Genomic DNA, 26,005 nt, shown 5'->3' with positions numbered 1-26,005 from the left:
CCGGGGATACTGCGTTCCATTGCTTCACAGTTACAAATCCTGGGCTCTCAAACAAGGATCTCTCGCGGTTGGCCGATCATCTGGGGTCCCCTTCCCCTTGGCTGTGGCAGGCCCTCTGGAGCGCCCATTGCAGAGGCGGGCCGTCACTTTAGTGATAAACAGGGAAAATGATCACATTTTCCTGAGCCTGAGGAGTTCATGGTGCCAGCGTCGTTTTATTTGGCTTTGGGGCGGGCAGAAGGCAGGTCCACAGGAATAGGGGTGGCGAGAAACTTTGCTTCAGTTTTCTTCCGAGTTGGCCGTCCATATTTTTATGACACCGGTTCCTGGTAATTAGAGGTGCACTCGGTAAGAACTCTCAGCGCAAGAGGAGGGGAAAGGGAAACTGATTCTGCCGTTTCTCGTGGACTCCATGGCAAGTGGCTTCCAACAACGGCATCAGGTGCTTTGCGCCAGAATTTTCCCGGGCTTGCTGCACTCCCACAACGTGTGCAATAAAGTTCCTGTCTCCGTTTTACATCTTTGACATTGAGGCGGAAGATTTGGCCTGAATTTATGTAATTTAGTTGGGCACAAATATAACCCATGAATAGTCACATTCATTTCCTAATTAGAAAATCAAACGATAATACAGGACAGGCTGCAGGCACCCCATCATGTTGGCCAACAAAAGCAGGCTGTGTGTGTTGGACCTCTGCAGAGGAAGAGTCAGTTGAGTTGCTTCATGAAGTTAATGAAAAGTGTCCAACAATGGGCGAATGAAAGATGCCGACCGAGGGCGCTGGCAGTTAGTTAGTGCACTAAGATCTTTGTATTATGGAGAAAGATTTGGGGGAAACCTCTTACCATCTGTGGATGAATCCCCGGCATATAAAATTCCAGGTTGGACGGGCCTTTTCCCCCCTATTGTAGTACCGGGTCCTTGGGTGAGGGAAGGGGGGTGGGGAGGCGTAGAGAGTAGCCAAAGAAATAATTAGTGAAAGGGGGAGAGAGGTTTTCATATGTTCACACTTACACATAGCTGCTTATCTGGGTATCTTTCTTGTTCAGCACATTATGTTGGGGCTGTTAGTTTGGATGCTTTATATTTTTGCATCTGGTATAGCGATATCGATGCTGTTAAATATGTGATTTGCCTGTCGCCTGCATTTTCAGACAAAGATCAAGAGGAACATAAACAAGCCCCAAATATTCTTTATGTAGGTGTTTGGCAATATGATTTTATATGGCTTGAAATTAGTGAATGGAAACTTTAAAAGAAATTGTTCATATTTTTGCAAGTTTGAAGTGTGCCGGGACTTTGTCAAATTCCCGTTAAAATAAATACGTCAATTTCATCTCCCTTCCGAATTCATTTATCTTGCTTTTTTAAAAGGTGTTTTCTACTTTACCTGATGTTTAAATTGGATTCGCTCGTTTATGCTGTTCTTTGCTATATCCCCCACGTTTTTCTTAAATGAATTACTAATGACAGAGCACTCCATCATTCCCTCTCTACAGCCACTTTAAGGAAAGCATGGTGATCTAAACCTTTTAACCTATTAAAGATGATTTTTCCCAATTGAATCAGACCCACCACAGGTGTAATAACTAATCATTTAAACTACACCTGCTATTATGTATTTTTAAGCCATTATGCATGTTGGATAGATGATAATTCATGTTTATTGCATTGTCCGATGGATCCGTTTTGCCTACAGTAGGCTGATTAATGTATTTAAAGAAATAAGAGATGCAATTTTTAAAAAAAAATTGATGGAATGCGCCAAGCACTGCATTGAGTGCACCATTAAACCCATCAGAACTTTGCTCTCTGACCAGAAATGCATATACCAAGGACTATATTAAAAAAGCAAGGTGAAACCTGTGCGTTTTAGTGGTGGGATTCTGTTTTCTTTCTCTGTCATGGAAAATTTTGGAAGGATGAAGGAAAGGTCGATGCTTATATGGGTAAATGAGAGGAGCCATGCTGTTAATATCTGCTGCTTACGGCCTGCTCATCCACATTCCCTCTGACACCTGGAGCACACACCACAGCGTACAGGCATCGCCGTGTGATACTGGTGCCGTAATTGTCTTGTGCGTGGAAGGTGTAGTTTTTTCTCCAGGTAAAGAACAGGCATTCCCCAAGCTGTTGGAACCAGGCCAGTGGGCATCGACTGTGTGGGGCCTGTGGCTGTGTAGCTGTCCACTCCTTCCTGGACATGGGCCTCTCTTCCCCACGTCTCTCCCCTCCCTCCTTCCCCATGTCCCCCTCCCACTTCTCCTCTCCCCTCTTCTTCTGCCTCCCCTTCTGCTCCACTTGTCCCATGGCTACCTTCTCCCTTGCTGTTCCCTCCTCCTCCCCAATCGCTCTTCTGTTTTCCTCTTCCTTCCCTCCCTTCTCCCATCTTTTCATTAAAATGCATCTGCATCCATTTTGTAGATGTCTCTCAGATTTTTCTTAAGTTTGGTGCGACCTGAGGAGATGTGGTTGAGTTGCCAAGGGGGCACAGTGTGGAGTTTTCAGGTCTAGAATCTGGAGCATCAGCTTCTCTCTAGTCCAGAGCTGGTTGGTTACCACTGCAGCTCCTGATGGGGGTTAAGGGGTTTGCAGTGCTGGACGGATTACGACCAGTCTCTGGGAACACGGGTGCATCTTAGCATTTTATCGCTGCCAGGTCCGAATCTGAAGGTGTGGGACCCCTGAATTCATCCTCTAGGGACAACATCTCAGGCTAGCCTCCAATAGAGGGATTACGGGGGAAGATACAAAAGGGAATTGACCTGGCTTTTAGTGTTTCTTTCCCATTTATCCTCATATCTTTTGTTGCCAGAGAAGTCTGTCCGGTCTCAAGACTAACTTCATATAAAATAAGAGGAGAATATTGTAAGTCGTATTTCGTTGGTAGTCACGGTAGCTTATGCTTGCGTCTCTGGATAGCTGCTCGCCTTAGTTTGAAGGATCTTAGAAGAGTCCCTTATATTTAGTCCCTTAGAAATGTTTCTTTCAACAGCTAAGGAGCGAACTCCAGGGTCTGTTGACTTTACCTGTAACATGAGATGATAATATTCTTTTGGTCTTGGTGAGATGAATAATGCCAGTCACTTAGAACAGCCGCCTTTCCTATCTGGGGCAGGTTGGCATGTCCCACCCATTGCGCTAGCGCCAGGGATGGAGAGCACGCAAGCCACGTGCAAACACATGCTTCACGTGTGCTGAGTGATGCGAAGGTTAATACCTTCAACTGATTTCCTTCTACCCCCTCCCTGGCTTATTTGTAGATATGAATATTTCAGTAAATAATGTCATCATCAGAGGTACGGGGATCGTCTGTCCGTCTGTCAGCTTTTAACCATGAAACCCCAAACTTTGTCCTTTGAAGTCTCTTCAGAATTGAGCTCCATTGCATAAGAGGGACCAGTGTGAATGGCTGTGTGCATTGTCTCTTATATAATCCTTCCCAGCCGGTCTGTGCTCAGCACTTTGCCAGGCTCTGTGGAGGCAGCATGGTCTCTTCTCCTCAGATGCTTGCAGTGTAGTTGGGGAGGCAGCCTGAACATTAGAAGACAGTGTAATTATGTCTTCAATTATATGGTACACACTACGAGCATTAAAGAATTTAAGAGAATAGGGAGATCAGAGATGGCTTGCTTATTTAGGGAAGGCTTCGAGGAGTTAGCACAGGCTATGAAAGGGTTGTGCTGGCGTGTGTGTGTGTGTGTACACGATTATGCGTGTGTGTGTGTGTGTGTGTGTGTGTGTGTACGCACGCGGTATTTAGACAGGTAGAGGCGGGAAAGGCAGGCCTTGAAGAACAAGAGCATACCTCGAGCACAAGTATAGGGACATAGGTTCGCATCACCAGGAGAGGGCTACCTGCCGAGGAGTATGAAGATTCAGCTTAAACAAGGAGAAGAGGAAAAGATTATTGCAGGTCTTAAAAGCTAGGCCGAGAGGATTAGATTTGATAGAAACAGGTATAGGAAGCCAGTTAACTGACATAGCCTTTTATTTAGGTAGATTTTTAAATGTGAGAAATAACTGCTTATAAATTCGACCACAGTGGTGTGGTTATTTTTATGGACCTGGTATAAACTGGTAGGATTTTTAATCTTTAAATTGAGACTATTGAAATTTACTTTTCTTCTTTTGTCTCCCTGACCAGATTGCCACAGCGGTGAAGTTTCTACAGAATTCTCGTGTCCGCCAGAGCCCACTTGCGACCAGGAGAGCATTCCTTAAGAAGAAAGGTACAGATTCCTCACAGCCATGCATTGTGGCCTACAGAAAGGGACAGGACACAGGGCAGATGGAAGCCACAGTGTTGCTGTAGCTGCCCCACTAGTGTGGGGGTGAGGGGCACCCCCTCAGAGGAGCCCGGGCTTCTTTCCTTACAGTGGAGCAGAGAGATGATACCGTCTGGATTTAAGGCCAACACCTTAGCCCAGGACAGCCTGGCACAGGGAACGAGAAGAGGCCCATTGGAGGATGCCTGATTCTGGTCCATTCTTCTGATAGTGTGAGCCTGGCTCACAGTGGCTGTAGGTTAGGAGGTCAGCTGCCTCAGTAAAGAATCAGGAAGAAAGAAATGGAAGGAGGAGGGGAAATGAGGGGACTAAACGAGGTCAGGTTAAGGTCAAGCTTTGGGTCAGCCTGGTTCACGGACCGAAGTGGTAAATTACTGGTTTTATGGTATTTCTGTAAGCGAGGATTAAATGGATCTTGACAAATTCAATATTGTCCAAAGCAGAAAGAATCCCTTCTGGCTGTTACAATTTAGGATATTTTTCTTTTTTTGTAAAATACAAAAACAGACCCCAAAACAAACAAAAAAGGGATCTGACTTTTCACTCTTTGAGCATGTAATTTTCTTGAAAGCTGGAAAGTTGTATAGAGGCCCTTCTACACCATGGTAGGGGAGTGAGTTTCTCCCCCCTCCCTCCCCAAAACCCTTTTTCTTCAGGAGCTGGAATGTCAGCTTTAGAATTCTACGTTGTGAGCTTTAAGTCATCTGTGGCTGGAAGAGAAGACCGAGCGGTTTGGTGGTGTTTCCTCAGTGTGCTCCATGGCGTCCCACCACAGAGATGCTTGCCGGACCGTGTCCCAGGCCCACACCCCTGGGGTTTGGGCAGGACAAGCCTGAAGCTCTCCCTTCCCAGGCATCTGTTCAAAAGCAGCCTCAGGGCCGGCCCCTGCAGCGGAGCTGTGAGGGGTGTTGTGCATTTGCTGGCGGCATCGTGCTCGCCCCCCATCAGTAGGAGGTTATTACAATTTGGAATGCGTTGGCTGGCCTCTCCACTCCGCAACCATCATGCCATAAAAGAGTTTTTCCTTGAAATATGTGTACCTATGGGGAGTAATTAATCATAAAAGCTTGGGGATTTCAGCTCTCTCATCAAAGCATTGAAGCCGGCGAAAGCTGAGCCTAAAAGCTGTGCTGATTACCCGGGGTAACCTGAGACAAAATCTATGGTTGCCGAGAGATCCTCTGCCCCAGTATATTGTGCAGTATTATAACTGCCTGATCTTCTCTTCCACTGACAATGACCAGTTATTCCTCATTTTCTCTCAAACGCAGCTGGGTTAGAATTTCATTTGCAGAAGGTATTTAGAGCAATTTAGAGACAAATGTCTCTGGTGTTTGCTCGGCACTTCCCCACCGCAGGCTTTGCTGAGCAGTTTTAGTATCAGGAGCTCCATCTAATCTGTTTAATTTTAATAAATCCCTGACTGGGAGAGGGAGAGAAAAAAAGAGAGAGAAACTCTGGACCAAATAATACTTCTTTTGAGTTAGTTGGCTAATAATTACTGCGGAGAGGAAACTGTTTTGTGCAATTACTATTTGTTGTTCCTTTAAAAACAGTGCGAAACAAAACCAATCGATGAGTTAATCCAGCGAAGAGTGCTTGCCCTATGCCATGCCCCGTTCTGGGCTCTGGGGACCCTGCAGAGAAGAGGGCAGACAGCGTCCCTGCCCTCCCCGGGCTTACATTCTAATGGGGAAAGCTAGACAGTTAACCAGCAGGAAAACGAGAGCCATGGTATTTCGAGTGGCAGGTGCCACGGAGAAAAGTAATGCGGGGCGCACGGGGTTGAGGAGCCCCAGTGCTGGGGTGGGAATGGGTTGCACGCCTAGCCAGGGCCGCTCGAGGAGGCCTCTCTGAGAGGGTGGCGCGAGCACATGCCTGAGGGAGATGAGTTTGTCCGTGTGGAGTGGGCACAGTTCCTCCTCGACCCCTAATGTGGGTGAGTCTTTAGAATTTCAGGCAGCAGGAACCCCGAGGGGCCTCCTACCCTTCTTCCTCTGAAGAGAGCTACAGGAGTCTACCCTGAGCCTCAGTCCAGAATCTCTGGACGTAATCACCCATCTCCATTATCCTGTGAAATGCTGCTTCAGTCAGTAATTATCTGTTTCCGAGTTGAATCCCAGTAGGGTAAGTTCTGGCAGGACCTTTTCTGGGCAGAGGATTCCAAGGTTTGATTGGCATCTGGGCAAGAAGAGCCTCTTCGTGAATTTACACTTCACTTTTTGAATTTCCGGCTGTTCCTTGGGTCAGGTGTGCATGGTCCACGGAGTTTGGCACCAGCTCTGATGGGGTGAGGGAGGAGGGACTTTTGCAAAGGAATGAGCCTCTCCCCTGTTCCTAACTGTTTTTGGGAAGGAAAGAGAGTTGGCTGGCTGGTCTGTGGGGGCAGGGAAAGGGTCCTGAGGGGAGGGACCAAGGTTCTGGCATGCTCCCCACGCCTCCCCGCAGGACTGTCCCCACAGGACTGGCTGCAGGGGTGGGTATGGAGCGCCGGCTTTGGGCGAGCTCGCAGCTACTGTAGTCTTGGCTTTTCCTAGCAAATGTCACTTCAGGGAATTGCAGTGCAGCACTGCCTTGAATTATAATCTTGACTTTCTTTTTTTTAATAAACATCTCTTTCCTGAAAAGGCAAATCCAATTTTGTTTTTCTTTTAATATTATTTAATATTTAATATAGAAATTGAGGTCCCTGTAGTGCATGTCAGTTCAGTGGAAAATGAGGGTTACTTTAGGCACATCAGCTGAGTTTGTTTTAATGTGAAACCACAGCCCGGAGCAGGGCTGCAGCCTGCCTCTGTTACTGACAGGTTAAATGTTGTGCTCTCTCATTCGGGGGGCTGGGGAGACTGGGGGCGGGCTAGTGGGCAGTGAATGGGAGAGACAGGCAAGAGCATTGGTTTGTGAAGATCTTCTGTGTCGGTGGGGGCTTTTTTGTTTGTTTTTTGTTTTTTTGAGTTCTCTTTTGGATGCTTCAAAGTCTGAATATGGAGTCATTAATGAGAAACATGAAGTTATTGGAATCATTTATCATTTTCCTTGAAGTTTGTACTGCCATTTTGTGTAATTTACAACATTTCTTTGTTTTATCGAGAATTTTTTGGATGAAAGAGAAAACCAGCTGTTCACCTTCGGAGTATTAGAATAAATGTTTTTGTTTTCCTTCCAACCACTTGATTCTGCAGATGGCACATCAACCGTGTAGTCAGCTGCGCATGAGCATCACTGGACTGTGCGTGGGGTTTAAGCCCTCCTGGAACCGGACTGCGTACAGAGGCAGTTCTCACCAGGCAGGCATCATGTCTGGCCTTTAAGTGGGCTGCAGTCCAGGATGTTAGAGTAGCTTAAAAACAGCAGTAGAATCGGTCCAGAAAGTTAGAGGCTTGGACAGCGTTGTCAATAGGCTTATGTTGATTTGACACCCTATCCAACCACAAAATGTAGGAGGCAGGCTGCTTCCAAACATGTTGGCAGGCTGAGTGTAAGGTGGGTAAAAGTGATGCCTGTTTGGGGGGGGGGGGGGGGAGCGGGGGCGAGGGGAGTAGGTGAGGCGGAGGGGAAGATAGCGTTGTCTGTTAGCTTACTCTAATGTATCTATTGCAAAGCAGGTTTCTAGAAAAACGATGAGCATCATATGCTTCTCTGTATAGTCCTGCATAATGGGGTCTGGGTGGTGTTGGCCGAGACTTTTGCTTATTGTGCCTTTCTCAAGTGTGTAAGTTAAGGGCTATGTTCTTGCTCATCTAATACATAGTCCAGGGGGAAAAGGAAAACCAAACAAACGGGACACATCACCATCCTTTCTCATTCTAAAAGGTGAAACGAGATCTTATCTTTCTTCTGTTCCTGGAAGCGGAATCCCCGGTAGCAAAGCTGCCTCCTTGCTGGAAATGAACTTGAGGAAGAAACCTGATGGTCTCAACCTTGGTAGTGGGGTAGAGGTGAAGGGCTGCTCTCACTGGAGTATTTCAAGGGGGAGTAAATTCTTAACGCAGATTTCAATTTAACTCTCTTTTATTACTTTTCTTTTTTATCATTTACGTCCATTTCATGAGGTAGTTTGCATGTCCTTGAATGGAATCTCGTTACCATGAAAGCTTTTTTAGCATTGATTTCATAACAGTCTTAATTTAATAGCTCCGTCATTACTGAGAAGCTCTGGGAGTGGGGCCCTGGCTTTCCAGGTCACTGACCTTTTAATTACAAACCTTGTTCTGATGGCCAGGTTATCGACTGGACAGCTCCCAGCTTGTGCCCCCAGGATGAGAATGAAAATAACTGTGTTTCCTCCCCCATCTCCAGGAAAAAAAATTGTAACCTCATGTGTTTCTAAAATTAATTTTCTCCTTCAGCTTTACTTTATAATTAATTCTTTAATGTGTCTTAGTGAAGCCAGAAGTCTTTATAACGCTGTTTTTTTCTAGAGCTTGGGTCCAGCAGAGAGCTTGGAGGGGGCAGGGAAGGGAGATCCCATGCTTGGCTGTGGCCCATTTCCTCACCCTCAAAAACTCCTGTGGCTGAGCTGGAAGGAAGGGTATTGGCTCTGTGAGGGGCTGTCTGGCCCTTCTGATTCTTTGTTAATGAGATGTGGATTGTGGCACCAGAGTTTTAGATTCATTCCTGCATTTGCTGGAGTAATTGTGCCTTCTCTGACATGGATGTTTTATTTCTTTTAAAAAAATATATTTTATTTTATTTCTTTATATTTTTTTAAGTCATCTCTACCCCCAAAGTGGGGCTCAAATCCACAGCCCCCAGGTCAAGAGTCGCATGCTCCACAGTCTGATCCCGCCAGGAGCCCCAAAGGTGGACGTTTTAAAAAGGTGCTCCCCTTTTGGGCAAAGATAAGGGTTGGATGATTTTTTTTTTTTTTTTTTTATTGTCTTACCTGTCAGTCTTAGATGACTGGGAGAAACCAAATACCCTACCTGAGGAGTTGTGCTCATCATGAGCTTGAACTGCATTTGGTGATCTAGGTTCTTTCTCACTGATGATGAATAGGGAAAGAAAAAGGAGAGGATGGTGGCTGGTAAGTAGGGTGTCCACTGGTCCCCGTTTGCCCAACACTGTCCTGGCTTTAACACTGGAATTCCTGTGTCCTGGGATTCCTGTACCCCTTAGGCCTGCACAAACAGGTCACACCCTGGCAGGGCAAGCCTTACCCCTGAGTGCGAACTATCGAGACAGACAAGTGTGGGTTTTTTTGGAAGCTGGAGGAAGAAGTTCACCGGTAATCGGTCCCCAGGTCAAATCCCGCCTGCAGCCAAGTGGCATTTCCTCAAACACTGCCTGCTGTCACTCCCGTAGGCCCTGCCCTGGTGTGGTGTGATCCCGCACAGGGAGCCTCTGGGGCCCCAGGTACAGAGAGTCTCTGGGGCTGGGGCCATGCCCTGCAGGTGAGTAAGGAGCAGGCAGGGCTGTGTATGGCAGCCTCGGGCTTGTTCCTGAGGATGATTGAGCACCTCCATCCATCTGTTGTGAACGGACCATCTTCCTTCCCCGCCAGTCTTGCATCTGCATATCCGTCACCTGCTGTTCTGGACCAGCCTATTCATCACACTGACTGGTGTTCCCCCCATCAATTTTCCTGCTCCCCTTGTTATCCAAACTTGTTTTGAACTCCAGAGATTTTTTTTCAGCATCCAGGATGAGAGCTGCAGCCGCTAGACCGACTGAAGGCCATGGAAATGGGGGCACCATGGCTTCCCTGTCCAGAGGGGGAGCTGGTACACTTGCTACCCCCAAAAGACTGGGTCATTAGGTGCCTACACTTCACCCTGCCCTGGGGGGACCGTGGCCCAGAGGAGCTTGGGGGGAAGAAAACAAAGCTCTTTTGGATTTACCCAGTTGCTTTCAGGTTTTCCCTAAAAATGAAGAATGATTTTTCTTAGCCTTGTGTGTCTGCGACAGTGCTGCAAAGAAACCCAAAGTGACATTGTCATGTATGGTAGTAGTATTTTTGAAGCCTTCCTTCCTTCCTTCCTTCCTTCCTTCCTTCCTTCCTTCCTTCCTTCCTTCCTTCCTTCCATTTTTTGGAAAGGTAAGCTATGTATGTGGCTTCAAAAATTCAAACTGTAAAGAAGCATATACAGTGAAAACTAGTCTTCCTTCTGTCTCTTGTTCCCGTCCCCCCACTCATTCTCTTTTACAGAGGATGCTTGTTTATTCAGTTTATGTATCATTCCCAAGATCATCTGTCCATATAAAGGAATGTTAATATTTATTAGTCCTCCCAGAGAAACACAAACAATTTTAAATGCAGTAGTAGCATATTTTACACTTCACCTTTACACTTGACATTACATTTGGGCATTCATTCCACATCAGCACCTACAGATTGGATTCATTCTTCTCAGTGGCTGCGTAGTACTCCAGGATGAGCATGTATCAGAATTTTTTTTAAACCAGTTCCAAATTAGTGGACATTTAGACTGGTTCCTACCTTCTGCCATTTCCGATGATGACCCGGTAAATAGTCTTCTATAGATATCGTTGGCCCTGGGTCTGGCACTAGGTTAATGTAAAAGTGTTTTGGGATCCCTGGGTGGCGCAGTGGTTTGGCGCTTGCCTTTGGCCCAGGGCGCAATCCTGGAGACCCAGGATCGAATCCCACGTCGGGCTCCTGGTACATGGAGCCTGCTTCTCCCTCTGCCTATGTCTCTGCCTCTCTCTCTGTGTGTGACTATCATAAATTAAAAAAAAAAAAAAATTTAAAAAGTGTTTTGCATATGTGAGTAGGCAAGGGTATATTTTTCTTGCTTAAAATTTTGTGAGACTATGAATATAAAGAACATAAAACTGTTTTCTTTTATAAACATGACTATAGGTAGAAAGAAATTAGAGAAAAAAGGCTGCGTAACAAATTGTTAATGCTTAGCACAGATTTGGATTCTGAGGGGACTTTCGGGTCACTGGTTACAAGAAAAATGCTTTCTTTCTAAAAGAATCCTTTTTTAGCCCGTTTTTGAAGGGATATAGGCTCATTAAGTTTAATTTTTGAAAATTCAAATAAACGGAAAGCTTCAGAAACTTAGTTACAATTCGTTCCAAATGAAACAAAGAAATGGTTTCATTTTCTATTGTCATTATTGGACGTTTCATGGGTCCTTGGCCATCGGTCAGGTGGTCGGCCTTTATTCAGTACCTGCTGTTTGTGGAATATTATCACATTAGGCCGTTGCTGAGAGAAAAATGAAGCACCTGTCTTCCACGGCGCAAAAGGCTCATTAAAAGGGGGCAGGGATGGGGGCGGAGTGCTCCGGAACTGTGTCTACACTGAAGGGTGGCAGGGTGGCAGTTAGAAGTTGGTCCTGTCCGACCAGCAGAGACTGGAGTATCAAGCTCACTGGGCTGTGAGTCCCTCGAGGGCAGAGACTGGGTCTCGTTCTTCCCAGCTTCCTCCACGCCCAGCAGAGCCAGCCCCCAGCCCGGGTGAGAGGCTAATGGGAGGGGCTGAGCAAAACAGAACTAGAAGGCACTTTACCAGTACAAGTTGCAGGAGGAGCTCAGCTTTTCTTAAGTCTACACTGCACATACCTGTTCATCTCTGGTGCACCTGTAAGGTGGTTTCAGGGCTGCTGGCCTGAACGCCGTTGCCAAACTAGAGTACAGTGTTTGCATGCAGTCCTTTCTGTCTTTAGCTTTACAGTATCTAGTGAAAATGCGCTTTTCCAGCGACTTAGGTTGACAGAGCTTTCTTAACCGCCCTAACGCAGACATGGAGTGAGCGGCAGGGGGTGTAAATGGTCAGAGGAGAGTGGGGAAGAAAGCGTTGGTGAGAGAGGCTCATGTGGAGGCTCAAGGTGCTGTTAGCTGGATTGGCCTGTGGGCTCCGTAGGAGAAAGAATTAAGGTTGGTGAGATGGGCAGCGAGGGAGGAGGCAGCCTTCGGACTCTGTATTACAAATCACGCTTGACAACATTACTTGAACCAGTTGAAACTGTGACAGTGCTATCGAGGAAGTTAACTCTGGGCTCTATATTTAAACCGAATAGGCCTGGCAGTGGTAGAACCAGCCACAAAGAAGGCACTGCCAAGTCCGTTGTCAAGTGTGGAGGATCTGGACTGGGGAGGTGGCAGCAAAGATGGAAATAAAAATGCCAGCTTAGGGGCGCCTGGGTGTCTGCCTTCAGCTCAGGTCATGCTCTCAGGGTCCTGGGATCAAGCGCCACAGTGGGCCCCCTGCTCAGCGGGGAGCCTGCTTCTCCTCCTCCTAGCTCGTGTGCTGTTGCCATCTCTTACCTCTTTCTCAAATAGATAAAAATCTTAAAAACAAAACAAAACTTTGTGATTTACAAAAGACAGATTAATTTCTTCTTCACCATGGTCTTTTAGTAGGCAAGTTAATAAATATATATTTTTAAAGATTTTATTTATTCATGAGAGACAGAGAGAGAGAGAGAGAGAGGCAGAGACACAAGCAGAGGGAGAAGCCGGCTCCATGCAGGGAGCCCGACGTGGGACTCGATCCCAGGACCCCAGAATTACATCCCGGGCCGAAGGCAGTGGTAAACCGCTGAGCCACCCAGGGATCCCAAGTTAATAAATATTTGTTGAATGAATGAATACATGATTTAACAAATCTCCATTTTACAGATGAGGACACAGAGGCTCAGAAAGATTAAGTAGTGCAAATATGTGGCAGAAGTAGAAGTAGGACCAAGTCTTCCGACTAGAATGCCTTGAACTCTACCATGTACTTTCTGGGAAGGAAGGACAGAGCCACAGACTTTGTAGGAAAAAGAATAAGCCGTTCTCAGTAGTAGATTGGGGGTGTGAGGTGGAGGAGATAGGACGAAAGGTGACTCTTAGGGTGGTTTTGGTGTGTATAGCTGTATAGAGGGATAACTGACATATAATAAACTATACGTATTTAAATTGTGCAAGATTTACGACTTTGACACATATGTAGCTGGGAAACCATCATTGCAGTCACGATAGTGAGCACCCTAATCAGCCCGAAACGTTTCCTCTTGCCTTCCTCCTGCCACACGCCCACACTGCCACTCTGGTTCCCACACAAGCACCAATTTGCTTTCTTTCATATGGATTACTCTGCATTTTCCAGAATTTTATATAAATGGGACTGTATGGTATCTGTACTTTATCTGGCTTTTTTCATATAGCATAATTATTTTGAGCATCATCTACATCATTACATGCATTAGAGCTTCATTCCTTTTTATTGCTGAATAGCATTCCATTGTTTAGATATAGTACAGCTTGTTTATCCATTCACCTGTTGTTGAATACTTGAGTTTCTGCTTTTTAGCTATTAAAAATAAAGCTTCTCTGAATATTTGTGTATAAATCTTGCAGGGACATATGAATCTTTCTCTCTTGAGCAGGTACTGAGGGATGGAATGTCTGGATCATGTGGTGGATCATTTATGTCTAACTCCTGAACAGATTTCCAGACTGTTTTTCAAAATGCTTGTGTCATTGTATGTTCTCCACAGTCGTGTATGAGTGTGCAGGGTTTGGAGCCTGGAAAAGAGGAAGGTGTAGGTATCATATTTGTAATGTTTGTCCAGTGGTAAAGCCACATGGCTTCGGAAGCAGTGTTAGGAGAGACTAAATAGGACGCCTGCGGGGCTCAGTGGTTGAGTGTCTACCTTTGGCTCAGGGCGTGACTCCAGGGTCCTGGGATTGAGTCTTGCATCGGGCTCCCCGCAGGGAGGCTGTTTCTCCCTCTGCCTGCGTCTCTGCCTCTCTGTGTGTCTCTCATGAATAAATAAATAAAATCTTTAAAAAGAAAGAGAGAGAGAGAGACTAAATAATAGGTCATGTGTGGAGTACTCTAGCATGGGAGGTAATAGTGCAAACTGCCTGGTTTGAAATGCTAGCGTCACCACTTTCTAGCTATGTGACTCTGGATAAAATACTGAACCTCACTGTGCTGTGATTTCTTTATTTGTAAAATGGAATTCGAGGTAGCATTTACTACAAAAGGTTCTTGTAAGAGTTAAATGAAAATAAGGTGAAAAGCACTTAGCAGACTGCCTGGCGCTGAAAATAAGGGCTTGGTTGACAATGACCACAGTATGACAGAGTGTATCTTCTTGGAAGGCCTACTCTTAATGGGCTGTAGAGAGTTTGCTGTGATGTCATGTTAAAAAGACAAAGGTGTTGGTATCATAAAGATTCATGTCACAGGAACGTCTAGGAATTTTGAGCAGAGAGGGATTTAATATAGGCAGTTAGGAGCTTGCTCACTCTAGAAAGGGCCAGAGGAGTGGAACCAAGGCCTGGTCTCCAGGAATGACTTTCAGAACATGGAAGGACTGACTGGCCAGGGGAGCCGCTCCGCCCTCCTGTTTCCGTCAGGAAAGTGGGGAATCGGGAGGCTGCCACCGGCACGTTCCAGTTGAAGAGCACGCCCTCGTAGCTGTGACTCAGGGGTCAGGAAGTTGCCGCTGCCCCCACTGCAGCGCGTCCGACATTCATACAAACAGTGACAGGACATTGGAGTGTGAGCTTGGCTTCTGCATCTATAAAAGTGCCCCTTGACGCCCGTGAAGGAGGCCTGAGGTCGGGCCCTGCCATAGGGAACCTAGGTATTTCCGGTGTCCTGCCTGCCGATTGGCCCATGTTGCCACGGTCTAAAGCAACAGGTACAGGTCTGTCACCTCATTTCCACTTTTCATATCACCGGTGAGTGTACCTAAGTCCCATCCAGAACTCTCTCTGCCAAGGAATCTGGGAAGGGCAGCTTTAGTAGCCGGCTTCTCTTACGGAGGAAGGCGCTCCAGGAAGAGGAGTGCTGTCGGAGGAGCCCGTGGAAGAGAAAGACTCACACACACGTATTTGCCCCCAAACAGCGTCTAAGCATCTATTGGTCACAAGCCTCTTTCTTACTGAAGGCTTAACTTGGAATTTTTCAGGCCATTTAGGTAAACGGCCCACAAAATGAGGGAAGCATTCATTTAGCTCCAAAGCTGGCTAATAAAAAAAGTCATCCGAAAGAGAGTTCATGGTTTCAGTGTTTAAGCAGGTGGCAGCGGTTTAGTTGTAAATCTAAAGTTATTTCATTCAACAAAGAGCAAATTGTATGTATATGTGAAAGAAGGATTTTTTTTTTTTTTTTTAGTCAACTAAAAGCTGTGCCTTTAATTTTTAACAAAAGCTGTGGTGATGTATTTTCTAGTTTGTCCAGGAGATAAATATTGACGTGGTCCTTATCGCCGCTGACTTCGTGAGATGGTTGTAAGAACACTTGTCACTCCTCTCTGGCTCACTTAGGGATGGGAGTTGTAATGAGATTTAGCGGCTGAGGGCGGGCAAGCGGGTTTTCAGCAAAGGGACTGCATGATATGTGGGTTTGTCTGGAAAAGTCGGACGCAGAGACTTCAGAAACTTAAGCTACGGTCCGTCCGACATTAGGCAATCGCTATGATATTTTATGTTGATGGGACTCTGGTTAGAAAGTAACTTGGACTGGCATTCATTAATGTACCAATCCATTGTTATAGTAACATTTTTGAGCCTCTCCTGCTTTGTGTGTGTGTGTGTGTGTGTGTGTGTTAAGAGGATCTGTATTTGTGAAGCATGAGTTAGTGTGCTTTTATTTTAAATTTACTTTTCATTGTAGGCTTGCTAGATTGGTCAGTCGACAGCTTTATCTTCTTCCCATTAGTGATAGTTAAGTAGATGTCGCTCCTAACGGCAGTGGCATGCTGGGGCACCTAGGCTCCTACTTAAAATGAACAACTTAGGACACCTGGTGGCCCAGCAGTTAGGTGCCGGCCTTTGGCTCAGGGGCATGATCCTGGAGTCCTGGGATCAAGTCCCACGTCGGGCTCCTACGTGGAGCCTACTTCTCCCTCTGCCTGTGTCTCTGCCTCTGTCTGTGTCTCTCATGAATGGATAGATAAAAATCTTTTTAAAAAATAATAAAATAAAATAAAATAAAATAAAATAAAATAAACAACTTGACTACTTTTTCCCTTCCAACTTTCCACAGGCATGTGTCTGGTTTCTAAACCTTTCTAGTAGAAACTAGTCTTCTCAGATGATGCCCCTTTCTTCAGACAGAAGACTTGCGAATGCTCTGGTCTCTTACTGTTAATTATTCTGTTTAGTTTTAAAACCCTTTCGAGCCATCTTTCTGTAATTAGATTGTTGAGGAGATTGTCTACTAAGACGGTGGTCCTTAAATTTTGTGTAGATTTTTAGTTTAAGTGATTGCAGAGGCTTTCATTCATAAAGTTGAAGTTTACCTTATCATGGCATTTCAGGGGAAAAAATCATGACCCTCTGTGATAAATTAAATATCACAACCACACAAATGTCATCTTTTCAATGAAACCTAAAAGTGCAGAGGAACGGGACTCTCGTCCACTCTGTTTTTGGCTTCAAGCTGGATCTGTACTCTCAGCCAACAAGAAAAATATTTTACTACTGACAGGAATAAACCTATGAAGCTAAAGAACAAAGCCATACCCTCTCCTGCTTTGTGAGTCACAAACAGAATTGTCAATTAAATTATTCTAATTGCAAAATTTGGGGTCTTGGCCGAAAGAACACAGGTTGAGTTTGAAGAAGAGGCTGTTAGAAAAATCGGTTTAACTTACAAATGGAGCTAATTTGTACAGAATGTAATTGAAAGAGAATAAATATGGAGATTCATGATGACCTCTTTTGAGTCCATTTCTGATATTTACTTAAATTTTTTTTCAGTCAGAGCCTCTCCGTGAAGCAGTCCTGAAAAGAGCAGACTAAGTATTAAAATAGAACAGAAAATAGTGCAGTTGTGTGCAAGACCTGAATACCTGATTTTGGAAGATTTTTACCATTCATTCATGCATTCATCCCAGCAAATATTTATTGAGCATATTTTTTACAAGGCATTGTGCCGGCCCTAGGACCAAGAATCTCAGGGTTAATAAGACACAGTGTTGTGGGGGTGGAGACAGAAAGGTGAAATGTGCAGAATTGTTGCAGTTAAGCAAGGTGCTTCCAGAGCGGGTAGGTGGGTGGGGAGGTTTGCATCGGGAGGGTTGCGGAAACCAGAGTACAAAGAAACCAGAGTACTCCGTGCTGGCCGAGTGACAGCCAGCTCAAAGACTGCAGGGCAGGAGAGGAGCCTGATTTGATCCAAGAACTCATAGTAAGCATGAGGGAAAAGGAAGAGTGACATCTTACCCAGCTTCCATCTTAGAGATGCCATTGAAAAGAAAAGTTCTGTTGGAGTTTCATATCCCTCAGTCTGTAATTTTTTTGTACCATCAGTGAGCAAGTTCATCCCCGCTCACCAGGCATTCCTAGTGTGCAGTGTGCTGGACGCTATGCTAGGTGCCCGCAGTGAGGACACAAAGGGCCCAGGCCAGTGGAGTACCTGGTGGTGAGACCGTAGAAACGACCAGGGATACGGTTCCTGCAATTAGTTAGCAAGCTCAGGGTGGCTCGATGTCGAGCCTGTAGGATCGCCTCTGGCCTAGGCAGTTTGCACTACAGGTAAAAACGCATTCTCACATATCCTGACTCATTTACTCTTCATTGTGACCCAAATTAGTTCTCAAAAATAGTGCCCATGAGCACGGAGGCTTCCGGCCACCCACAGAATCTGAGGCACGGGCGTCTGTCACCCTGAGCCATCGACGTGCTGCGCACCGCCTGCTGGGACGCCCTCCGGGAAGGGTCCCGGTATTAGAAATGAAATCCGGAGTGACCCATGTAGGTCATTTATTTCATGCACCCCTTTCATTTCTGTTATCAGGAATAGAAGGTGAACGTAATTCTAGTTTTATTTAGTCGGGGAGGCTTTCTGGCTGCCTCCGGGAGGGCTTTCGCCCAGAGAGCTCGTTCTTGCGCTTGAGGAGAGGAAGGGTCGGGGTTGAGGGGGTGGCTGCGTTCCTAAGTGCCAGTGACTGTTGTTCTGTGTGGAGGCTTCCATCAGGACAATAAAGGGTAAATAGGGTGATCTCTGCTCCAGTGGAGAGGTCGAACGGCTACGTTACACAATCTTCTAGAGCATCTTGCAGCAAATACATGGGTTATATTAAAAATTGCAATCATATCATTTTTTATAGTAAATTGCTGACCTTATGCAGTAGAATCAGCTTTATTGAATTTCGCCAAAAATGCGTTTATAATTCTGCCGTACACACATGATATTCATGTCCTTGCTGTCCATGTGGAAATGTCCCTTTTTATGATGTTAAACAAATTAAATCGACTTTCTCCTGAGCCGCCATGCCTCACCTTTAAGATCCACTCTCAGGAGTTGAACCTCAGTGGAGCAGAGCTCGCCCGCCTCGGCTTGGATGTCATTACATTGCGCAGGACCTAGGAAGCCTTGCCCCACTGACACAGATCTGGCTTCGAGACTGTTTCAAGGTGGTTCCAGGGTTGTTAATGTATACCGTGTATACAGCTGAACACTAACAAGGCCTTACCATAATCACTCTGTTTGTTTTGAGGAAATGGTAGGTGTTTGTTTAAAAGCAGTTCGTGATGAATCAAGAGTAGTACACACGTATGGTTAGTTCTCAGCTATTTGCTGGCGAGTATTCATCACAGAAGTTTAATCTTAAATCAGGTCTTTAATTCTCAGTAGCTCTGTCCCCTTTCCAACCAGTGATGGATGTGGGATGCTAACTAGTTTTCATGTCAGTCTCACAACAAACTCAATCAGGAAGTTATAGTGCATGTTTAAGTAAAGAAAACATTTTTAAATTATCTGTTTCTTAGAATCATTGCTCTGAGTTTGTTTCTTTTTTATATGGATTGTTATATATGTCTATCCATGTGTTTGTCTGAATCACTAGTTCCGAGTTTCATACACAGAGACAGTACGATAGAGTGGGAAAATCTGTCCATCCACTCTCTAATTTACTGAATGTCCATTTCCTCCGTGGCAACATCTGTGCCAAGCACTGAAAATGGAGGATTTAATATTAGTGGTCTAGCGAGGTTCTGTGATATACAAACAGGTGTCACACGGGTGTACTTATAGTAGGGGTACTATATATAGGGGGCTATAGTAGGTGTACTTATAGGGGCCCAGAGGAGGAGGTGATCAGTCTTGTGCTGGTGGAGGAGGATCGGAGTGGAGGGGTTAGAAAAGGTGTCATTATAGAGGAGGTTACCCTCATAGGAGTCCCTGAGAGGATTAGTTGTCTCTAGGCTTTGGCGAGCATGCTGACTTTAATCTCTGCAGGGATGGGATGGGAACATTGTCTCTGAGACCAGGAATGGCCTGGATATTTAGGAAACAGACTGGGAAGTTGGAGAGGTAGGCAGGGGTCAGACCTTATGTGTTTGGGTTTTATTACGTGCTCAGTGGTGAAGCTATGAAGAGTTTTATGTAGAATAATATATCCTGTTTGCGTTTTGGAAAGCTCTCTCTGAAGGCAGGGTGGGCAGTGGGGAGTTCACGGCAGTAATTCAGGTGAGAAGTGATGGATGGACAAGGGCAGGTGGTATGGGGTTGGAGAGGGTGGATTAGCGAGGGTGTGAAGTAGAGTCTGCGGGAGTTGGTGGCTGAATGAAATGATGCAAGGAGTGAAGGCGAGGTAGGTGTCTGCACTCACTGCCAAGGTTTTTGGCCTGTGGACCTGGATAGAGAAGAGAGTGGAGAGAGTGCCGGGTGGGGAGTCAGACGACGACGATGTGGTGTCCAGAGGCGGGCCCTGAGGAAGCCCTGGAGCCCCCTGTGGTGTGCTCGGCGCTTACGCTGTTGGCTGCGCCATGGTATGTAAACACCAGACACCAGTTGTGTGGTGTGGGTCTCCTGGCTCTCGTGCCGCTTCCACAGGTGACTGTCAGGCTTGCTCTCTGTGCGGAGAGACCTTGGTAAATGGTTTCACTGACATTTTAAGCTCTCTGAAGAAAGAGAAGATGGTATTTGTGAAGCAAGTGGTCTTTAGTCTGGAAATGGCTTCTCCGTGAGAAGGCTATCACTGCTTTGTGGTGAAGCCGGCCTCTCCTTTCCAAGAAGAGGGTCCCACCAAATCAGACCATGATCATTGTGGGCTGCCACTGAAAATGCTTCTTCCAGAAAGTTCCTCTCTCTCCCTGCCATCTCTCTGTTCCTTATTCTTCCCTGAGTTTGGCCATTTATTTTACTTTTTTATTTGGTCCATTTATGTCTGTATGTATTTCCAGTGATCTACTCATGATGGCCAGTAGGCTCTGCTGATGTGGTCTCCATGGGTGTCAGGGCGTCCCTGCACAGCGTACAACCTGATGCTTACAGCAACCTGACCCTGCATATGCTTTGGTTTTCTGGTAGCAGATGGCCTTCTCCATACCTTAACTCTTAGGGATTGATGAGTCAGAGGGTAAAACGGTTGTGGAGCTAGGGCAGGAAGCCTAAGGCAGGAATGAAGGTGAAAGAGCACCAGTTGGTGCTGTTAGTGCTCGAAGACTCCGTGGGAGGTCCCGGAGCTCAGTGCAGGTCCCCTGGAGGAGGGCTGGGAAGAGCGTTTCACTTCCTCGGGCTCCTCCTCTGCTGCTGGTCCGACGCCCCCCCCCCCAGGCCTAGGCACTCAGCCTCCGCCTGCCCTGCAGCTCCCCCTGGGCCGTGCCTGTGCCTGGGGCAGAGTGCACTTGTTCTGGGGGGAGATTATGATCTGCAGTTTTAAAAAGCATATATGTTAGACACCTTAAGAAAGAAAAAAGTATATGTGAAAGCAAGTTTCTTTCCTGTAGGTGTCTGGCTCAGTTGGCTTTTGTCCAGCCTTTTCAGAGAAAACAGCCTCCTTGTTTGATTTGGGGCTGCTTTAAAGCTGGACGTCTCCAGGATCTGCCCCTCCAGTCCCCTCATTAGTCCCCTGCAGGACGGTTCCTCCGCCCTGCCCTGTCGGGTCTCCCGCTGACCGTGTCTGTCTGGGATGGTCACTGTTGTAGTCCGCTGTGGGGGCTTTTGCCTCTTCCTTCCACCTTCTTTAAATTAAGATTTTTAAACATTTTATTAACAAGAAATGGTCAACGAGTGGTTTGGGTGTTGTATTCCCGTCCATTCGCGTCTGGTAACTTTTCAAGGCATTGACCTGAAGAGCCTCTCTCCTTCCTCCCTCGCTTTGCACGTGGTGGGGGCGGGGGGGGGATGGGGAAATTATGGAGAAAAACATGTTAGAGATGACTTCCAGTGTAAAACGAGAGGGAAAAATCAATGTTTAAGGAAACCCAAAAAAAGCACCTCTCATTATAGTAATTAAATGGCAGCATTTAACCTATCAGAATGTTCTGCATGTGAGAGACAAGCCGAGGAGCTGTGGGTTTGAAATTACAGCTCTAATCCTCAGGGAAGAGAATAGTTAAATAATTTGTTTTCGAGGTGTGAGAGCAGAGCCGGGGAGGCTGTGCGTGTGCCTGGCATGTGCGCGTGCGCGCATGTGTGTGCCCCGTGAGGGTGAGGGGCCGGGTGCCCGTGTTTACCAAGAATCCCCCGGAGGTCGGCATTTATCAGCACCTGTGTGCTGTCAAGAAGAACACAAGCTGCTGTTGCCCGTTCATTAGGCTTCCAGAAGAGTCCGGGTCTCCCTTGGCCGGCGTTGCATCATAGCCGTGGGACTTGCTTCACCCTGGCCCCTGGGACGCTCGGGACAGCCTGGCCGAGGGCCGCGGGCCGCGGGAAGGGACCAAGCGGGATCATTCGAAAGACTGTGTGCGGCCCAGGCTGTCAGGACGACGCGCTCCGACCTGCGGGGCCAGGCGGACGGTCCCCGAGCCCTGGGCCAAGGGCAGGGGCCTCCTCGTCCTCTGCCAGCCCTCAGGGCCGTGGGCAGGGTTGGCCCTGCCGTGAAGCAGCATTGGGGCCTGCGTGAGTGACAGGGATTAGCCGTGTGTCCCGTCTGCCCCGTCGGTGCCGTGACCTTGTCTCTCCGCAGCCCTGGCTGGAGGCTGGTGTTGCTAACGCTCTGGCCCTCTGGCCCCTGCTCTGTTTCTCTAGAAATCCCACAGCTCGGCAGCTGCGATCAGAATTCCACAGGATAGGCTGACACACGGCATAGGGCCGCCGTGCACATCTGTCCCCGTGCCCCTCATTAAGGATGAGCTCTTCGGTGACTTGGGGCGGGGGTGCTGACACACGTGTCCCTTCCAGGCTCACAGTCCCACTGGTCGGTATGCGAGCACGAAGGGTTTCTATTATACTAATAAGGAGCCCTGGGGACGCTGGTTACCGTGTGACGATCGTCGCCTCGGAGGGCCCGAGGCAGTCTGTGCGCTGACCTCATCCTGAGGGAGAGCTGATGAAACGCAGGCTCCCGTGCTGCCTGCTGCGGGGGGGGGGGGGGGGGGGGGGGGGCAGGGTTGCTGGGTGTTTCTTCTTCTGCTTCATTATTATCAGTCTTGCTTGTCTTTGGGGCATTTCATCAAAACTTGTTCGGTTTTGCTTAAGAACTTTAAAGAGCTGATGAACCTAATGGAAAATTTTCTGTAATAACTCAGTACAGCACCTCACTTTACAGATACCAGCTAATTAATCCTCAGAGCACCCTGGGGACAGTGGAGAGGATCAGAAGGGCAGTGGTGTCTTTTACCTTCCGTTTTATAGACTGAGAAACTGAGGCACCTGGAAGAATCTGTGACTCGGGCCGGATGGGGGCCACACAATCACCTGGGTTTTGCTTCCCCTCCCATCCTTCCCCCTGATCCCCACTTGACACTACATCTGGGACCTAAGTTCATGTTCATAAATACAGATCCCTGTGATCAGTCGTAATTGCTGCTGGAGTCTCTGCCCTTGTTCATTTTAGCCAGTCCCCTTGATGGGCATCTAGATTATTTATGTTTCTTACCAATATAGCAACTCTTCTTTAATGTCCTTGAGAAATAGGCATTTTCTTACTTTTGTGATTACCTTTTTTAGGGTAAAAACCTTAGAGTGGATCTCTGGGTTAGGGAAATGGGCTTGTCTTCGCCTTATTGTGCAGTGCTGACCTGCACTCTGGCAGTCTGTGCCGGTTCCCACGTCAGCAGCTGCCATTGGTGGTGCCCTTGAGCCCGAGCGCGGGCTCCATGTCGTCAGGCACGTCGTCTTCACTGCGTCGTCTTTTGATCAAGCGTAGAACCCGCTATTCAGACACACACACACACACACCTCAAAAGCATAGAAATATTCACCTGCTTCTTTTCTTCTATGGATTTAGTTTTCTTTTATGGAATTTGCTTTGTTGTTAGTAGAGCAACAGGGAGTATAATTTTGTTTTTTCCTAGTGACCAACTCAATTGTTCCAGCACCATTTTTTGGACAGTTCCCACTCATGTCGCATATCACCGTTATCATATATGAAACTCTTAAAGATGCTGATGTGTGATCAAGGATGTTCTGTTCTTGTTCTCAGATGTATATATTGCTTGTTGTTATCTTGATTGTTGTAGATTTGTTACTTTTTTTTTTTTTATCGGTGTAGCCTAAATTGTATTCTTCCTTTGTTCTTTTGAAGAATATTCCTGGGTCTTCTGGCCCTTGTGTCCTTCTCAGCTCCTGTCAGAATCATCGTATCACATTTCCTCCTCTTCTTCTTGATCCCACCCCTCCCCTTCCCACGGCAATCAAAAATAAAATCCTTTTGGGATTTATATTATAATATCCAGTTTAGAAATGGCTTTGAAGAGAATCAGCATCTTTGTGGTGTGCATTTTCCACTCGTGGATGTGGTGTATCTTTCAAGTAAAATATATTCCTCACTAATAAAGTTTGACAGTTCTTGTATTTACACTTTTGGGCCTTTGTTTTCATTATATTTTTAAATTGATCTTTGCTGATATTTAGAAAAGCTATGGATTTTTATGTTTTAAAAATTATCTTACTGTGTTCTTTCTAATAGTCCCAGTTGTTCTTATCTTAGGTACTTTTCTTAGGTTTTCTCAGTAACACATTATGTGAAAATAACATTTTCACTTTCCAGTGTTCTATGACTTTGTTATTATTTTGGCTGTGCCTTCCAGAAGAGGATTAAGTAAGTACATGTGCTTAAGGAGGTAAAATGCTTTTCTTCAAAGCATCAGTTTAGAAATGAAGGGCAGAGGAATATGAAAGAAATAATAATGATCCCTAGACTTTTCACCTGTGTTGGCCATTATGTATTCTTTGGCCAAAATTGTTTGACATACTCATAACAACTTTGTATTAGACTAGAAAGTCAACATTATTTCAGTTTTTTTCAGGTGGGAAAGCTGAAAGACAGTGGACATGATTTCCAAAGTCATTTGGCCAATAGATCAATGACTAGACTCCAGATTGTTGCTCCTTGCGTGAAGCAGAGCCACTGCCTTGGAGAGGGAGAAGGAGGGGCTGGTGGTTAAATAGAGCTGCTGCCACTCACCAGCACTGCCACGGCCCTCCCTGCAGTGTAAAGTCTGGGGAGAAAAGGGCAAGTTTTTGACTTAAAGAGAATGTGAATACTGTAGGACATCTCTACAGAAGTAGAGACCTCTCCATTCTCAGGGATGTGTGCACTAAAGGCAGCTTCTGTGTCATCAGGCTGCTGCTACCCTCACCCCGAGACACATTATGGCAATGGATGGGACATGGAGTCATTTTATTAATGTGTTTTTATTAATTGTGCAGCGCAGGTAAGGGGCACTTGGGCTTCCATTGTCATCAGATGGTAAGATCCGAACTCTGCTTTTAGCTCTTTCCTGCACGGAAACTTTGGGTAGTTCGTTCGTTCTTTCTTTCTTTCTTTCTTTCTTTCTTTCTTTCTTTCTTTCATTCATTCATTCATTCATTGAGAGAGATAGCATGAGTGGGAAGAGCGGAGGGAGAGAGAGAATCCCAAGCAGTCTCCATGCTGAGCGCTGGGCCCAATGCAGGGTGCGATCTCACGACCCCAAGATCATGACCTGAGCCAAAACCAACAGCTCAACTGACTTTGCCACCCATGTGCACCTTTAGTTCTTCATTTCTTGTAGGATCAAATCCTGCCTGTGTATACTCTTTCCAACCTGGTTTTATTTATTTATTTTTTTGCCGTTTTTAAATTTTGAACAATTTCAGAACTATAGAAGAATTGAATGGTGCACTGAACATATAGATACCTTTTATCCAGTCTCTCAGTTAACATTTTACCACATTTGCTTTCTCCCTCTCTCTCACTCTCTTCCTACACACATTTTTCTTTCTGTTTTAAAAGTAAGCTGCAGATATCATGATACTTCAACCCCAGTTACATCAGCATGTCACCTAAAATAGGGCGTTCTCTCACATAAGTACACCACATTGTCACACCTAAGAAATTAACACTCATTCTGTAAAATCATCGCATGTTTAGTCCATACTTAAATTTTCCCAGTCCCCAGATTTCTCCTGTACCTTGTCATCAAGGTTCATTCAGGGCATTTCACTGCCAGGTCTCTTCATCAGGAACCATCCTCTTGCCTTTTCTCGTTTTACTTGTCATTGACTGCTTTGAAAAGGTTAGTCAGGTCAGTTTTATAGAATATCATACATACTGGATTTGTCTCATTGTTTCCCCTTGATAAGATTGAAATTAAACATTTTTGGCAAGGATACTTGATAAGCAGTATCGTGTCCTTATTATTGCATCAAGTCAGAAGGTGAGAACTGTTACCTTCTTCCTAATGTGGCGTTAAGTCAATCACTTGGTTTGTCAGGTGGCTACCAGATTTCTCCACTGTAAAGGCACATTTTCTCCTTTGTAAGGAATACGTCAGCTGAGAAGTGCATCTCAAAGAACATGTTCTCTTATTACACAACAACCTATCATTCAGTGGTTTTAGTGACCATTGGAGATCCTTGCTTGAA

At 46.0% G+C, this 26,005-nt stretch overlaps 1 protein-coding gene across 2 annotated transcripts in view; it reads left to right on the top strand.

Moving 5' to 3' along the window:
- Nucleotides 1-26,005, top strand: part of PEX14 (peroxisomal biogenesis factor 14) — a 138,206-nt gene that overhangs the window by 50,257 nt on the left and 61,944 nt on the right. For both annotated transcript variants that reach the window (XM_072828430.1, XM_072828431.1), the window contains one exon: nucleotides 4,149-4,233. In XM_072828430.1, the coding sequence (XP_072684531.1) occupies nucleotides 4,149-4,233 (85 nt within the window). The remainder of the gene's footprint in view (nucleotides 1-4,148; nucleotides 4,234-26,005) is intronic.

Source organism: Canis lupus, chromosome 5 (assembly GCF_048164855.1).
Source record: "Canis lupus baileyi chromosome 5, mCanLup2.hap1, whole genome shotgun sequence".
NCBI lineage: Eukaryota > Metazoa > Chordata > Mammalia > Carnivora > Canidae > Canis > Canis lupus.
Note: the sequence above shows the minus strand (reverse complement) of the source record. Positions and strands in the feature narration are given on the sequence as shown.